This window comes from Heterocephalus glaber, unplaced genomic scaffold, assembly GCF_053883595.1.
Source record: "Heterocephalus glaber isolate CG9 unplaced genomic scaffold, H.glaber_assembly_v1.0 deba00001564, whole genome shotgun sequence".
NCBI classification, from domain to species: domain Eukaryota; kingdom Metazoa; phylum Chordata; class Mammalia; order Rodentia; family Bathyergidae; genus Heterocephalus; species Heterocephalus glaber.
The window spans coordinates 10,446,727-10,463,583 of NW_028258351.1; the positions used below are offsets into that span (position 1 = coordinate 10,446,727).

Below are 16,857 nucleotides of genomic sequence, written 5' to 3' on the forward strand. Positions count from 1 at the left end.
ATTTATAAAACATGGAAAATGCAGTAAAATACCCATGTTTACAGGTGTATTTGATTTTTTTAAAAGTAATTTCTTCCAGGGTAATGAAAAATCAAAGTATAGGAATAAAGATCATTTCAGATATTATATTTTAAAATTCTTCTAAGTAAATTCCATATGAATAAATAAACGGTATCAATAAGTCAGTCATTTGGTTTTGTTTTGGTTTTGGTTTTTTGAGGCAGGGTCTCCCCTTGTAGTTCAGGCTGGCCATGAACTCACAATGTTCCCCAGGCTGGCCTCGAACTCTTGGTGATGATCCTCCTGCCTCAGTCTCCTGAGCTCTGGGATTACAGGTGTGCGCCACCACACCTGGCTAAGTCAGTGATTCTGAATGGGGATGGAGAGTGGGGAGAAGAAAATCCCTTCCAGAGGTGAGCATACCCAAACTGGGTTGAAGCAAGGCTTTTTCAAATTTTTACTAAAACTTTGATTTTCTGTCCCACCTTCTATTCCATCCTGAAAATCACTGCTTAAGTGCAACAGTGAAAAGTGTGTTGAAAATGTCCTAATTTGGTAAGAAATTATTCAAACTACGTGCATGAAGTTGGTCTTTAAGCTATGTAATATGATGTGGGAAAGAGACTCTACTGACATTCTCTAAGGACCTTAACCCACTGTACCACTGTGACCACAGGGGCCATACAGTGTTGGATGACCTAACATTAACACTGAACCAGACACACAGAATCAAAATCTTTTGCATCAGCCCTTTGTAAAAGCCTCATAACTGGGGATGGTGGCAAACACCTGTAATCTCAGCTACATACAAAGCTGAGGCAGGAAGATCACAAGTTCCAGGTCAGTCTGCACAATGTGGCAAGATCCTGTCTCAAAAAAGGGCTGAGGATGTGGCCCAGGGGTAGTCATTGCCCAGCATGAGCACAGCCCTAGGGAAAAAAAAAAATAAAAATGCACCACAGAAATCTGAAACTCATTCCCCACAATTAAAAACCAGTAGTATAACCTGGGAGTGGTGGCACACGGCTATCATCCCAAGTACTCTGGAAAGCCGAGGCAGGAGCACTGCAAGTTTGTACTTAGCCTGGACATCTTAATGCCTTAGTGAGTCTGTCTCAAAATTTAAAAAAAGGAGCTGGGAATGTAGTTTAGTGCGAAGGCCTTAGGCTAAAGCCCCAGTACCACACACACACACACACACACAAATGGATACTGAGATACTGATGGATCTAAGCGTCAGATCTATATTCTAATCTAACGCTCTTAACTATTTTGGAAACTGTTAATTCCTACTTTTAGTATTCAGGGTTTTTCTCTAATATGCATGTCTGATCACTACAACTTTTTAAAAAATGTAATAAAGCTATGAAAATGTCTAAAGAGAAACAAATGAGAAAAAACAAAGGATACATTCTCCTTATTTATTTACACCCCAACTTTATTCCAAAAAGGCTTACAGAGATGCAGATAATATAAAATATAAACAAGATTAAAACAGAAAAAGTAAAATAAAGGTATAAAAGGAAGATGGAACCAAGAATATGATGGGCATATAAAATACATAAACATTTGCTGGAAGTGAGCCACAAACTGGGCTCCAAATGATATAGCATTAGTACAAGGAGAAAGATATAAATCAGTTGAATATTTTGTGTCTAAGGTAAAAACCAAACAGCAGTTTAGGAAAAGCACAACTAGGTTCAGAGAAAATTTCTCTCATTCATCCTAAATTCAACAGTATAAACTTAATGATAAACATCTTTTAAAAAAAATCAAGTTTCATAGATATTCATATGGATTGCCAAAGTACAATCAAGAAAAATTAATTCTGCAGAGACCAATAAAAATGTCAGCTTATAATATATAAAGGGAAAATCTGGCTTAATCTAAAGACAATAATAAACTGATATATACAGGATACTCCCCAGACTCTCTTGGTCTGGGAAGAGAGACGTTCAGATATGTATTCAGATATAACTGAAGATTAATATGGTCTAGATTAAAATGTATTTTTCCCTCAAATACCACAAAAAAATGAAACTTTTGAAATGTTAAAGAAAATGAAAGTTGGGGCTGGGGATTTAGCTCAGTGGTTCCACCACCTGCGTCGAAAGCACAAGGACCCAAGTTTGATCCCAGGTACCAAAAAAAAAAAAAGAAAATGAAAGTCATAAAGACAAGAAATTTGCATAAATTCATGGTCCAGATAATTTTCCTTACAAAAGGAAAAAGTTCTTAAAATACAGCTCTAACCTTAAATCTTAAGGTTAATCTCTCAATCTGATTTACCCAACTAAAAAACTGAATCCTGGGATGTCTAGAAATGGTCGGATTTAAAAATTCTTGTCTTTGCCAGGTATGGTGGTGCACGCCTGTAATCCCAGCACTCCAGAGGCTGAAGCAGGTGGACTGCTGTGAGTTCAAGGCCAGCCTAGGCTACATAGTGAGTTCAAGGGCAGCCTGAATTACATAGTGAAACCTTGTCTCAAAGAAAAAAAATTCTCGTCTTCTGAGATTGCATTTTAGAAAAGATTTAGATACTATTCCATTTATCCCTAGAGAAGATCTTTTATCCACTGATGTTCCCACTTCTTTTTTCTTCCTCATATTTGACTATTAAATTCACTTTCCAATTTTTAAAAAATTAGGTTTATTTTAGTCTATTCTCAGGCCTCCAGATCTTATTTTTGGGGTGTATATTTATTTAGGTGTTGAAATGCCAGCTTTTGATACCTCTGGGTGGTTCTATTTGTTTATTTTTTAAATTATTAATTTTTTTTTTTTTTTGAGACAGGGTCTTGCTTTGTAATGCAGGCTGGCCTTAAACTCACTATGTAGCCCAGGCTGGCCTCCAACTCACAGTGATCCTCCTGCATCCACCTCCCAAGTGCTGGGATTACAGGTGTGCACCACCATGCCCAGCTTGAGACCTGTGAAAAATAATCACATTGTTTATGACCAGCCTTTTAAACATATAAATAGCACCTTGGGAATCTATGATGTATCATTACTGCCCAAGAGAGGAAACACGGCAGAGAAACAACAGAGGCAAAAGAGGAAAAAGCCTTTGGGTAACGGCTTGAGGGTAAGAGCACTAGAAAAGCGAAGCAAAGGAAAAGGTTACTAGCCTGGTTTGAGATGGTGAATTTTGAGAAGTGAGCTGTATGATGGGGAAGGGCTACATTCAGTTGTGGCTCTCAGTAGTAGAATGCTCAAAAACTGAACTCTGGTCCAACACCTAGAAGAACAGAATGGTAAGGGGCTACAAAATAAAAACTAGACAATCAAGGTGGTCATACTGAGTTGGTGGCAAAGGAGATCCTCAGGATCCCAGCTCAGCCCCAATCTACAATAGAGGGTCAAGCAGGGATGGAGTGGACAAGGAAGGTTTCCAGATCACAGTCAAAGTCTTTGAAGGGCATGGACTCCAATGGACTGGGCAGGGTATCTTGTGTCTCCATGACAAAGTTCACTGGCTGCTTCTGTAGGAGCTCTGGGTCAAAGGCCACACCCCAAAAGAAAGGGTGGACCTGGAAGTGATGTAGATATCACAGACGGTGGAGGGGATTCTGGCACAAGAGCTGAAGGGAAATAGGTTATGAAGGATGAGGGACTGAGACAGGAAAGAGGCTAAACAAAGAAGATGGAAAAGAAGAAGTTCAGGGAGCTGTTGAGGGCAGAAAAAAAAAAAGTAAAGGATTTATAAACAGAATAATTTGAGGCAAATGTGGCAATAAAGGTGCTGTATTTATAAGTTTCCTGGTTGTGCAGCACTGGTCCACTCTCTCAGGAAGGACCTTTATCTTCCAGATGGGGAGGAGATTTGAGAGATCCAGAACTCAGGAATGAAATCCAAATTACATAGAGGGCAAAAAGGTGGTTAACCCAGAGCATCCCACCAATATCCCCCTCCAAAAAATTAATCAGAGGAATAGAGAAATATCACTTCAATGATAAGGGAAAGATAAAATAGTCTGGCAGTCAAGAAGGAAAGTAGTGCTCACCCTTACCTCCTGAAGCAGGAGTGAGAACTCCCTTTTAAGAGAAGCTGGGATCTCAGAGTCACAGTGAGTCACACTTGCCAACATGGCCACATGATCTCTCTCTGCAGCCACTGGAAACTGAGTTAAGAAAGAAAATGGCAAGATTTCCTAATGTCTTCCTTCCCACCACAGGACAAAGCTCTCTTCTTTGCCTAACAGCACTAACATTTTCTCACCTTTCCAGTTGCCAGAGAGAAAAGCAAGACACCCAGGGACCACCAATCAGCAGCATGGTTGTAAGGTCCACCACTTAAGACCTCGGGGGCTATGGATTTGAAAGATCCTTGTCACTGACATCCTTTGACTATCCTCCAACCCAATGTATACCCACCAGTATAGCTTCTCTCTCACCCATGTATTGAAGAGTACCACAGATAGTATAGGCTCGGGCTCCCTGGGGCAGGTGGCGGGACAGGCCAAAGTCTGTCAGTTTCAGATGGCCTATAAAAGAAGATATGGCAATGGTACCACTCCCATTCCACCTTTATTAGCCATGATTTATTCCCAAACCAAAGTACCTCTCATTCTGGTGCTATGAAAAATAAGACTTGGGTCAGGGATTTAGCTCAGTGGTTCCACCGCCTGCCTCACAAGTCCAAGGACCTGAGTTCAATCCCTGGTACAAAAAGAAAAAAGAAAAATAAGATTTACCTCGTTCATCCAGAAGAATATTCTCCATCTGAAAGATCACCGGTAAGTAGTTATTTTCTTCCTCTTCCTTTCAACTTTCATCATGTGTATCCCCCAACTGAAGAATGTGCCCTACTCAGCATTTGAATCTATACTTGGAGGGCCTTATCTAAATCCCTAGCACCCACTGGGGCCCTAAGATCAACTGTTCTCAGCTTCTGCCTGCCTTTTTGGACCTGTTCAAACTTGTTGTTGAGGCCCCTCCTCAGACTAAGGGAAAAAGCACTTTACCTTCACATCTCGATGGATGATGCCCAAGTCATAGAGTGTACTGAAGCTCTCTTCTTCTTTCCATTTTGGTAGCTACCCTCCCATCCCTATCCCTATCCCTTGACTTCCACAATTACTACCAATTCTCTTCTATCCTTCCCACCAACTTGATTTTTCCCTCCCCATTTCCTTTACTGCCCTTTGACTTACACAGCACAAGGACCAGCTCAGCTGCAAAGAGACGGACCGAGGCCTCAGGAAAGCAGCCAACAGCAGACCACAGGGAGTACAGATCTGTGCTGCAGTAGTTACACACTGCAAAGCACCAGAAATGTAGGCAATGTGTGGGGACTACAATGACTGAGCTCAAGGCCCAAATTGATGCCACTTGCTGTTTCCTCTCCCTTTGGGATAGAGAGGTGCTATGAGAGGAGAAACAGAGCAAAGGCAGAATAATCCCAGAAGTAAGTAACCTCAGGTCAAGAGAATGGTAAATGGACCCTTGAGGAAGAAGAGAAAAGCCAGTCACTCACTAATAAAGAGGTGCCGTTTTCCCTGCCAGGTATCTCCCAAGCTGTGTACAAAAGGATGGTTGACTTGCCGCTAGGCACAAAGAAAACAGGAAGTTAGAACAAGGTCACTGAGAATAAAGGCAGCAAAAAAATCAGGTTTCCCCTAGTTGTGAAAAAATGGAGCTGGTGCTTCAACTCTGGTTTCAGAGGAACTCACTAATTGGTACTGCCTATCTGGCAGTCTTGGAACCAGCTTAATACTAACACACTGGGACATGTGTTGGAGAGATTTCCCTGACAGGATATTACAAATAACTATTGATAACAGATACTTTTCTAAGGATCTACTTTGGTGTTGAACTAAGGCTGAAGCAGAAGGCAAGGGCAAAACCAGGAAAAGGAAAACCAAGAAACCTGCATTTGAAATTCGCTCTCCCTAGCTGTGGTTTAGTTCTTCCCACCATTCTTTCCAGAAATCTGTGCATACCTGGATGCTAACTTCCTCTTTGCACTGCCTCAGGGTGTCCTTCTGTAGGACTTCTATCTTGGATACCACCTATAAAGAGAAACAATGCTTCAAAGGGAAATAGTGCTATTGAACTGTTTAATCCTCCTAGCTTCTGAGGAGTTCTCTTGGAACTAGGAACTAGGGAGTAATGTGGATGAGTACATAGACTCCTACCTTCACTGCAAATATAGCTTTCTGGGCACAATCTAGCACCTTCAGGACAGTTCCAAAAGACCCTTTACCCACAAGGCCTAAAATCTGCATTGAGAAAATGGAGAACAGGGCAATTAAGACTGGTTGTTCCTGGATTTCTTGCAAAGACAGCCCTCCCAGGGATTCCATTAACCTACCTTCAGCTGCTGCTGCCCCCTAATGGGCCTCATGGGAAACTCTGGTAGAAAGAGGTTGATGAACTGAGGTACAGGCCACTCAGAGAGAGGCTTCTCTACAGTCTCCTGGTGCTGGCACTGATGCCTGTGTGGTCCCCACAGTTCTTCCAGACCTGACCTCATGGTCCCCACACCTGACCAGAGGCTCTTCAAGCCTTGGACCCAGGGGACCCGGATGTTGCCACCCTGAGAAGCAAGGAAGCCACTCTAAACCTACTCCTGAAGCAATGTTGGTTATACATCTTAGTAGGTACTCCCATCCCTCACGTCTCATCCACTGAAGGTACATTTTTGAGTACCAGGCAAAATTCCCACTAGCCTTGCTTTGTGATAAGACCTGGATCTCCTGGACATAATCCAAATCCTCTAGGAAAGCAATTACTGGACACTTTCTCCATAATGTACGAAGAATACAACCAGTGCCTCAGAATAGTGTTGCAATGGTTTCAAATTTTATGCCTTCTCCACCACCCCCTCCCCCAAACTGGGCATCACCGACAGCTCCTAACCAGTTACTTTTCAAGCCCCAGGCTTATGCCTCCTTCACTTTCCCTCAATAGGCTGTTAAGAGCCCCACAGCCTACCTTATGAGGAGCAGCCACCTGGCTATGTTGCCCCTGCCGACAGCTCACTGCTCCCATCCTCTGTCTTCTGTCTGCCTCTGTGCTTCCACTAAATCTGCTGTATCCCAGTTACATAAGCGACGCTGCATTACACATAAGCCCCACCTCTTCCAGTGTGTACAGAAACATCAGCTTTGGGCCAGTGTCTTACTAGGGCAGGACAGTATCTGTGATATAGTTTCAAGGCATGGGAAGAAGGCACCCTCAGTAAGAGTTACGAGTAGCAGTTACAACGGGCCAGGGATTTAGCTCAGTGGTTTCACTGTCTGCTGCGCAAGCGCAAGGACCCGAGTTCAATCCCCAGTACCAAAAAAAGAGTAGCAGTTACAGGCTATATGAAGTTGATGGGGTTGGGAAGGACACAGACAGGTTGAACACATGTACTCAGAAAAAAAAAACATCAAATTTAAAATATTTTTTTTCTTTAAATCATATATATATTTTTTTTCCATTCTCCAGGGCACACCCCAGGGGGAACAGTAGGGGACCCATGGCCAGCCCTGGTTCCTATTGCTATCCTCCCAAGTAGGCATACAGACTGGGAAGAAGCTAATTCCCCAGAACAATAAACTTTCATACAAGGCAGTGGAATGAGGGAAAGAGGATCAGTCCCCTCCCCTCAGCTTCCTGGCACAAAGGGAGAACAGTTACACTTAGAAATATATATATGTATATGTTTTATATATATATATATATATATATATATATATATATGTATTTATAAAAATTTGTCACACTTGATCAGAACTATCCCCCCACCCTATCAGCAGACCCCAAGGGAACAGGATCCCAACCCTGGAACCATTCCCTGGGTCATACTCTCAATGCTGCTCTGGCCTTGGGCCTTATTAGCACGAGATGAAACTCAGCATTACTGTCCACCATGCTCTGCAGGGAACAGGCCAGCTGCTAACAGCAGTGCCTCATTCCATATTACCTGTGAGCTCCAAACCCCCACAAATCCTGATGGATAAAAGGAAGCTCCCCCCACTCCACAAGTCCCTAGGGCCTGATCCAGAGTCAGATCCTGTACTGCAGCCACTCAACAATTGCCAGATCACTTGCGCCTGCCAAAGATGGACTTCTTGCCAGGGTTCTTGTCACCCACACTCAAACCGATGAGTAGCCGAGCTTTCTCCTCTTCTTCCTGCTGTTGCATGTTCAAGTCTGATTTAGTTTCTAGCTTTCCCCGGACCTCAGACCCTGCTGCAGGCTTTAGCCTTAGCTTTTCTTTGATTACCTGGCAGGATGGAGAAGAGTAACAGTATTAGTGGGGCAGGTAGAATACATAAAAGTGAACCAAGTGAACAGAGATTTATTAAACTTACATGCAAGGCATAATGGGGCAATTCAAATTATAAAATGGTCTCTGCTTTGAAGACGCTCACAGTCTAATTAGAACCTATTCTAATCCTAAGGTGGTAGCAGCACTAATTAGTTCTCTAAAGTTAGTGGTAGTTATCATGAAACATTAGTAAATATTCAATTTAGTAATCTGGCAGTCGTGGAAAAGGCAGGGAACAGAAGTCACTCACTTCATTTACCTGCCACTTTCCACGGCTATCTGTTAATATTTAACAGAACAAAAGGCCCTCCTGAGTAGAGGATCTGCTTGCCAGCCCTTGCTAACCAAACAGCCATGATCCCTAGTGGGATACCTGGGCAACCAGGGCTTTGCGGCTATCTCTTTTGACAGCCATAGCAAAGTCTAGCCATGTCCATGTGTTGTTGTGGTACTCCAAGCAGGGCAGCACCAGATTAAGGTCACCCCAGTCCACACTGTTCTTTTCACCCTGTAAGAGAAGGAAAAAAAAAATATATCAACTACCACTTTGAGTCTAAACCAGTACCTGAGTATAAAGTCCTAAAACAGCAACCTATTCTGATTTTCCCTTAATTCAATCTAGTAATGGCTCACTTCTCCAGAGAGCAGAAGGAACAGATTTGTCACCCATAGCCCAGCTTTACAAGAAGCTTGGCTATCTCCCTAGCTATAACCTCTGCTGATCTTATCTGCTTCCTTTCCTACCCTGTTCTACAAAATGCTGGGGAGATGCAGACCTTATAGCTGACACACAGTGGAACCTGTGGAATCTTTATGTAGATGAAGGAGTTGTTCATGGCAGCTCGCTCTTTCATCTTGTCAATATCATCCACAGGGTGCTAGGAAGGCATAAAAGTGGCATGAGCCCCTGAAACTATCAAACAAAGCTTAGTGTCCCCCCCAACCTTTAACTCTAGAGTACTCATAAGAAACTGAAATTCCATCCAGCCTCAACCTCAAGATTCTCCCATTTTTCTATCATCAGAAGCATTTGTGATACCTCAGGTGATTTGCGAAATGATCTTCTGACCCCAGAACTCCTAGTCAAGCCCTGTGCAACACCTTTCCCAGGTCCCAGGGCTATGGTATCATCTGTTGTAATCAGCTGCCGAGGCTTCACCACTGGTATTCCTATGAAAAAGCAAGAGCACCTCTGAAGCTTCAGTTGTCTCTGGGGCTACCACCCCATCTTCTGGAACCCTATTAGAAAAGTTCTCACCAGTAGTCACCAGTTTGGACTTATCCTCTTCATCACCAACTTCATCATCTTCCACACTTCGGCCAGGAAAAAAAAACCCCATCATTCTATGGAAGAACTGATGTGTCAGCTGGATGGTGAGAGGAACCACATTTACCTAAATGTGGAAAAAGGTTGTAGAAGCAATTATGTTCAGACACTATGCCTCAGTTTTCTACTCCTATTTGGCATTTACACATAGCTAACTTTGGGCTGTCCTTTGTTCCTGGGTTCCCAAGGGACTGTTCACTAACCTCAAAGTGTTCCTTAACAGAGATACCCCCAACAGGGGGCCGGACTTTGCTGAAGAGGCGAAGGGCTAGCTGTCGTCCAGACTGGCAGGAGCTTTGGGGCCGCAGGACTACCTGTAGGATAGAGTAAATAAGAGCCCGACCAAATGTTCTCCCTATCATAAATCAACCCAGAAATCCTCTGCAGAATAAAAGGAAAAGCCATGATCTTGGTAAGATAGGCAAGCTTCCATCTCAGATCACATTTCCTATAGTGGGCTTATACGGAAGGGCCAATTTTAAATGTATGCTAAGAAGCATAAGAAAGGGAAAATAAGACTTGCCTTATAGGGTTGGGGGTGGAGCTCAGTGGGTAGAGTATCTGTCTAGCATGCACAATGCCCTTGATTCAGTCCCCAGCACCACAAAAAGCAAAAAAAGAGAAAAAAGACTTGCCTTATAGACAGCATTGGGGAGGAGGTTGTTCATAGTAAACCAGCCCAACTCCAGAAGATGTTCTGCTGTGTCATCGGACTTATTCACCTATAAAGACAGACACACACTCCCCATCACTATAATAAGCCTTTTCAGAAGCCTGCCAGAAAATCGCTACATATCCTGTTTGTTTACAGGTTCACCATATGCTAATCACAAACTGTTATCTCTTTCAGTCTCATACAATCAAAATACCCTCTATCCCAAGTGTTTCTCATGGGTACTAAATGCTAGTGGTAATTCCAGTTATTCTACATTAAAAAATATCCCTCTCTCCCTCCTTCTGTCTCAGACAGAAGCTATCTCTCAATAAATTTTTCCTACTCTTAAAAAAAAAAATCCTCATTCATTAACTTGTCAGAAAGTTAAATGTCCTTTTTCCATTATCAGTGGGTAATTGTGGGAAAGCTGAATGTCAGTGTTAGAATGGCTCTATTCTGGGCTGCGGATTTAGCTTAGTGGTTCCGGCGCCTACCTCGAAAGCACAAGGTCCCGAGTTCAATCCCCAGTACCAAAAAAAAAAAAAAAGAAGAATGGCTCTATTCTAAGGTGGACTTGGAAAATTACTTCCCTCTAGAAGTTACTTCTAGGGGGCCAGGGGTTTAGCTCAGCAGCATTCTATTCCTCGTAACAAAAACAAAAACAAAACAACAAAAGAAATTAATTCTAGGAACAATCTTTTTTTTTGGTACCAGGGATCGAACTCAGGATCTTGCCCTTGCAAAGCAGGCAACGGAACCACTGAACTAAATCCTTGGCCCTAGGAATAATCTTTTTTTTGTTGTTGTTGTTTCTAGGAATAATCTTAATGGAAGAAGCATTTGATCAAACTCACCTGCACCTATATTGTTAAACATTACAAACATTTGTCTAAAGGAGTTCTACTAATGTTTTAATTATGGCCATCATTAATAATTGTTATGGTTCATATCTAGAGTCTTCCAAGAGCTTCATGTGCTCACAGACTGGGCTTCTGGAAGGTGACTGGATTATGGGGACACTACAGCTGACACTGTTTGGAGGTGGGGTCTGGTAAGGGGAGGAAGGTTAGTGAGGCCATGACTTGAAAGGGTGTTATCTCTCTCTCTAGCTTAGTCCTTTGCTCTCTGATTCCAGACCACTGTGATGTGAGTAGCCTACTCCTAGACCGTTCCACCATGTGGTTTCTATATTTGAGCCTGCTGAACAGAGTGACACTTCTAAAACGCAAGCCAAAACAATCCTCTGCTCCTTTAAGTTGTGGGCGTTGTGTATTATCTCTTAGTGACAAGAAAGTGCTTAAGACAATAATCATGTATAATTAGCCCCCTTTTTTCTCTGTTAGATTTCTGAGATAGGTCAATGCCCCAACATAGCTGTTTTTGTGCAACTATCTATCCCAGATACCTTGCTATAGAGAAACCTCTGCAGCTCCAGTTCAGCAATTCCTAGCTGTCCGTCTTCCTCTGTCAGGCGCCACCGAGCCTGAGCAAAGTAGAATTCAGTGCGACGGACCACACTCACATCTTCTTGCTGCTTTCGCAGCTCCATCTTGTTGGCCCGCTGCAGTTGGAAATCCTTAAAACACCTTTAAGTGGACAGAAGAGCCAAAGCCAGTAAGGGAAACAGCATGTAAACTGGGAGCAGGATGAGATGTTCTAGAATGATGAAGGTGGCAAACTTAGGGATGAACCTATTCTGGATTAGCCAATCCTTATATATATATATATATATGTATTTTCTTTTTTTTTAAATCAATTTACTAACATTGAACTGTGGGACACAAATTTCATCTTTCAGCTCTACAGCTTCATGATAAAGTAGTCTCTTCCCACTAATAACCCCTATTTTTGTATCTGCATTTGTGTTGCTTCCTTATCAACTTTCAGATACTCAGTTCAGACGTACAAGGCCACAAGTGATTTTTCCCAACTACCTATTTTTCTTGCAGCAGAGCCTTTCCCAGGAAGTACTCTACTGAGGACTTAGAGGAAGGACTCTCCTATTTTTTTTTTTTTTTTTTTTTGGTACCAGGGATCAAACTCGGGTCCTTGCGCTTCCGCAGCAGGCAGCGAAACCACTGAGCTAAATCCCCGGCCCAAGGGACTCTCTTATTTTTAACCTCTTTGGCCAACATGAGCTGTGTGTGGTGACACACACCTGTAATTCCAGAAATTAGGAGGCTGAGGTGGAGGATCCTGAGTGAGACCAGCCTGAACTACAAAGCAAGAATCTGTTTCAAGCCTAAATCTACTCCAATATCAGCCTTTGATACTAGACCTAGGGACTGTTGGAACATGGGCAAGGAAGAGAAATCAACTCTGGCTGGGGCAATGGAAAAGACTGGGAAAAGATTATGGGGCACCTGATGAGGATATTGAGCTCTTCACTTTCCAGCTGCAAGTTGGCTTTCTCTTGGTTTAGCTGCAACTGAAGCTTTTGGTTCAGGTCAAGCAGATTTTCATTCTTGCTGTCATCCTGCAAAGACTAGGGAAACAGGAAAAGAGAAATTAAACAGAAATCTCCTCTGTCCTAGAAGACATCCCTGTTGTCAGATTCCCTGGGGCGACTACCTTCATGATAGAATACATCTGCTTTTCCAGGTGCCGTATCTGGGCCACATGCTGCCGCACAGCCTCCTGAAGATGCAATATGCTACTACGCTGTTCCTCAGGGTTGCTAGAAATCTCAAGTTGGAACCTGACCCGCTGCTTCTTCTCACTGTGCTCCTAAAGGAAAGGAGACAGAAACAAAATACAGTATTGTAATTTATTTTGTTTTCTGTGGTGCTGGGAATCAAGCCCATCCTTAACTGGCTCCTAAGCATGTGCTTTATCACTGAGTTTCTTTGCCAACACCATGAATAAAATTCGTTAAATAGACAAATCTTGTAGTAAAATGAAATAAAGAAAGGAACAAGCTGGAATGGTGGTGCACACCTGTAATCCTAGCTTTCTGGGAAGCTAAGGGAGAAGAGTCACAAATTTAAGCCTACCCTGGACAACTTAGCAGGACACCATCTCAAAAAAATAGAAAAGAGGGCAGGGGATTTAGCTCAGTGGTTCCGTCGCCTGCCTTGCAAGCACAAGGTCTCGAGTTCCATCCCTAGTACCCAAAAATTAATTAATAATTTTTTAAAAGCGGGCTGGGGATGTAGCTCAGTGCAAAAGTCTTGGGTTCAATCCACAGTACTACAAAAAGGGAAAAAGGAAGGAACAAGAAGAGGGAGCTGTAAGGTTCTATAAAACTAACCTTTATTAGTCTGTCATGAGTAGCAAGAATCAGGGGCAAGTCAGTACAGACAGAGCAAAGTAGGTTTAAATCAGTCAGGCCCCCAGGGTGGGGAGGATGCAGAGTGCAGTTACTGCTCTCAGAGAGTTTAGGTGACTGCACGGAAAAATGCAGGAATATACCAAATAGGCTCTGCATTCTGGGGACAAGCAGACATTTCAAGTGCAGCATATCAACCACAATGCCCTTTTTCAGTGTGAGCATGGCATTTTTTACTGGGCCCAAATAAAGAACAAGGTCAGGGGGGGACGAGGGGTGTTCTGTGAGGCTATCTAGCATTCTCAGCATTCTACCAGGGCTCATGCTCACCTTCCGTTTGGGCTCTACATGGAGCAGCAGATTATTGACGATGTCCAGGATCATGGCATACTGAGCCGGGTTGGTGGAAATTTCCAATTCATGGTGGATGAGAGTGAAGGTATCAACAGCCCCTAGTAATTATCAGTACCTAAATAAGAGGCTCAAGTTTCTTGTAAATACCTACTATACTTCTTAACCAACATTTGGAACAACTCTTGTTAGTCAATCCCATAGAAAGGAGGTATGAGATGCTCTTGGATAGAAATATGTTTGCTTGTGTCAGAATCATACATAATATCCATTCATCCCACTTTCCTCCAAGAGTATAGATTATTCTCTCATAGCAGAATTTAGAAAACGTAAACCACAGTGAAATGTCAGTGCCCAGGCAAAACAGGACTTGTAATAACACTTATTGTCTCAAAACCACTAAGGAAATAACTACTTTTACAAGTTTCCTAACCTTGTCCTAAAAGCCATTCAAGCCCTAAATACCTTCTTGCTTCTTTAGAAGATCTTCCTTTTCCTGGTTCTCATGAACCTCAGGTGGCTTAATCTGAGTTGCTAGTTCAGGATCAATATCATGGCTGTAACTAATATAGTACATTCGGCAACTACAACGTGAAATGATCCTCTGGACTTGCTGGGCCTCAGCTGGCTGATTCCAATCTGAGAGATGGGAAAGAAATAACAGAAAAACATTCTCAATAAAGGTATAGTGAGAGCTTCCCAACTATGTGTAATATCTGAGGAACTCCAGAAATATTGCTTTCAACTCAGCCTTGCACAGAATGTTCTACTCCAGTATATATTAATGTTAAAAATAGATAAGTAGGGCTAGGGGTAGGGCTGGGGTAGAGTACTAAGCAAGTACAAGACCCTAGGTTTGATCTCCAGCACTACTTTAAAAAAAAAAAAAGCATGAAGAATATTTAAGTAAATGAGTCCCCTCTGGGATGCACATCTGCTCCATATCATGGGGAGGAAGGGGAGAGCTGACCTGTGGTGGTGGTAACCATGCCTCCCACTGCCTGCCCACTCTCCATCAGTTCCTGCACAGAGTCCAGACTACGCTGCCGGTGCTCCTCAATATTCTTCACCTGAAGACAGAGATGCAAGCACCATTAGCTCCTGTGGAAACAGTGGCTTCTCCTGGCCAATTAAGTTACCAGATCTCCATATCTCAAGTAGAGTCATGTACCACATAATGATGTTCTAGTCACAACAGACTGCATATGTGATGGTGGTCCCAAAAGATTGTATTACCCAGTGATGGCAGAGCAGTATTCGTTTGTCTTGATACACTCTATGATGTTTAAGCAATGATGAAATTGTCTAATAATACATTTCTCAAAACACATCCACATAACTATGGTTACTACCTAGACCTCTATTGTCTTGAACAGCTTTAAGGAACTGCCAGGGTAAAGAACCCATACAGTTCTCTCTCTTGCCCCAAACCATCTAAATTTTCCAACTCAATTGAATTACATGCATGTTTTTCCAGGCCAACAGGTCTGGGGCCAGAAAAATAATGAGCTAGGCAGGGCTGGGGATTTAGCTCAGTGGTTCTGGCGCCTGCCTCGAAAGCAGAAGGACCGGAGTTCGATCCCCGGTACCAAAAAAAAATAATAATAATGAGCTAGGTTAAAATTAAATCATGTAGGGAGCAAAAAATATTTCTGAATGACTTTCCTAGCTCTCAAGAGGCTGAAGTAGGAGGATCACTGTGAATTTGAGGCTACACAGTTCAAGGCCAGCTTAGACTACATAGTAAGACCTGTCTCAAAAACACAAGAAACAGTTCGATCCCCGGTACCAAAGAAAACCAATAAAACCCCACAAGAAACAAGAGCCAGTTGTAGTGATGCACACCTGTAATCCCTGCACTAAGGAGGCTGGGGCTTGCCATGAGTTTGAGGCCATTCTGGGCTATATAGTGAGTTCAAGGTCAGCCTGAACTACATACCAAGACTTTGTCTCAAAAAAAAAGTGACATGGGAAGACCAAAGGTAATAAGATCAAGATTTTGAGGATGGCAACTCAGCCAAGAAACAAAAAAAAGTCTTATGGGAAGGCAAAAATCATAGTCCTTCCCACCAATGCCAAGGATATTCCACTCTAATACTAGTAATGAAGTCTGAAATACAAGGGGTTCAGCTGTAAAATGTGGCATGCCTAAAAGAAGCAAAACCCCAGAAAAATACCAGATCTTGTGAGGGTGAAGTATTAATTACATTTCACAAATAAAAGTGACTTGGCCAAAAGGCTCATGAGCTTCTATAATGCCAAAGCTGTCATTAGAAGTCATATAACCAGGGCCAGGGAATTAGCTCAGTGGTGCCACCACCTGCCTTGCAAGCGCAAGGTCCCAAATTCAATCCCCAGTATCAAAAAAAAGAAAAAAAAAGTCATATAACCAGGCCAGTAATCTCAGCTACTTGGGAGGCTGAGACAGGAAGATTGAAAGTTCTAGGCCAGCTTGGGCAATTTAGAAACTCTGCCTTAACATTTAAAAAAAGGGGCTGAAGATGCCGTTCAGTGCTCACCATTCACAAAGCCCTGTGTTTGATATCTAATACCAAAAAAAAAAGTTACATAACCTAACTCCTAGATGAAGTCTTTCATTCATTGCCTTGCTGAAAAAAAAACAATCACATTCATAAGACAGAGCAGAGAAAGGGTGAGTAGAGAGCTTATTCTCAGACTCAGGGATGGGGATTTAGCTCAGTGGTACAGCCTAGGCACAAGGCCCTGAGTTCAATCCCCAGCACCTAAAAAAGAAAACAAATCTCAGACTCAGCCAGGCATGCTAATAAACACTTGTAACCACAGCTACGGGGGAGGCTAAAGCAAAATACTACAAATTGAGGCCACCCTGGGCAATTTAGCAAGACTATGTCTCAAAAACAAAAAGAAAATAAAAATAAAAACAAAAACAAGAGTACTAGAGTGCCCCTGGGTTTAATCCTCAGTACTAGGAAACACAAGAACAAAACTCAGGTATACAGCCTACTTTCTTGGCA

General features: G+C 42.6%; 2 protein-coding genes across 5 annotated transcripts in view; both read right to left on the bottom strand.

The window, feature by feature from the left end:
• Positions 1-1,407: 1,407 nt before the first annotated feature.
• Rskr (ribosomal protein S6 kinase related) lies at positions 1,408-7,202 on the bottom strand. Its single transcript, XM_013076823.3, is given in 12 exon segments — positions 1,408-3,581; positions 4,011-4,121; positions 4,220-4,308; positions 4,395-4,484; positions 4,695-4,722; positions 4,965-5,004; positions 5,150-5,258; positions 5,477-5,546; positions 5,943-6,011; positions 6,138-6,221; positions 6,314-6,538; positions 6,937-7,202. Coding segments are annotated over 12 exon segments (1,194 nt in total). The 5' UTR covers positions 6,994-7,202; the 3' UTR covers positions 1,408-3,359.
• Positions 7,203-7,375: 173 nt separating this feature from the next.
• Bltp2 (bridge-like lipid transfer protein family member 2) overlaps positions 7,376-16,857 on the bottom strand; it is a 30,404-nt gene continuing 20,922 nt past the window's right edge. For 3 of the 4 annotated variants that reach the window (XM_004857000.4, XM_004856999.3, XM_021238504.2), the window contains 13 exons: positions 14,832-14,931; positions 14,327-14,500; positions 13,841-13,962; positions 12,814-12,969; positions 12,606-12,727; positions 11,648-11,828; positions 10,223-10,309; positions 9,791-9,901; positions 9,519-9,654; positions 9,300-9,430; positions 9,037-9,138; positions 8,634-8,768; positions 7,376-8,215 (listed from right to left, as the gene is read on the bottom strand). In XM_004857000.4, the coding sequence (XP_004857057.3) occupies positions 8,033-8,215; positions 8,634-8,768; positions 9,037-9,138; positions 9,300-9,430; positions 9,519-9,654; positions 9,791-9,901; positions 10,223-10,309; positions 11,648-11,828; positions 12,606-12,727; positions 12,814-12,969; positions 13,841-13,962; positions 14,327-14,500; positions 14,832-14,931 (1,740 nt within the window). In that variant the 3' untranslated portion in view covers positions 7,376-8,032. The remainder of the gene's footprint in view (positions 8,216-8,633; positions 8,769-9,036; positions 9,139-9,299; positions 9,431-9,518; positions 9,655-9,790; positions 9,902-10,222; positions 10,310-11,647; positions 11,829-12,605; positions 12,728-12,813; positions 12,970-13,840; positions 13,963-14,326; positions 14,501-14,831; positions 14,932-16,857) is intronic. The other variant, XM_021238503.2, reaches the window with a different exon arrangement.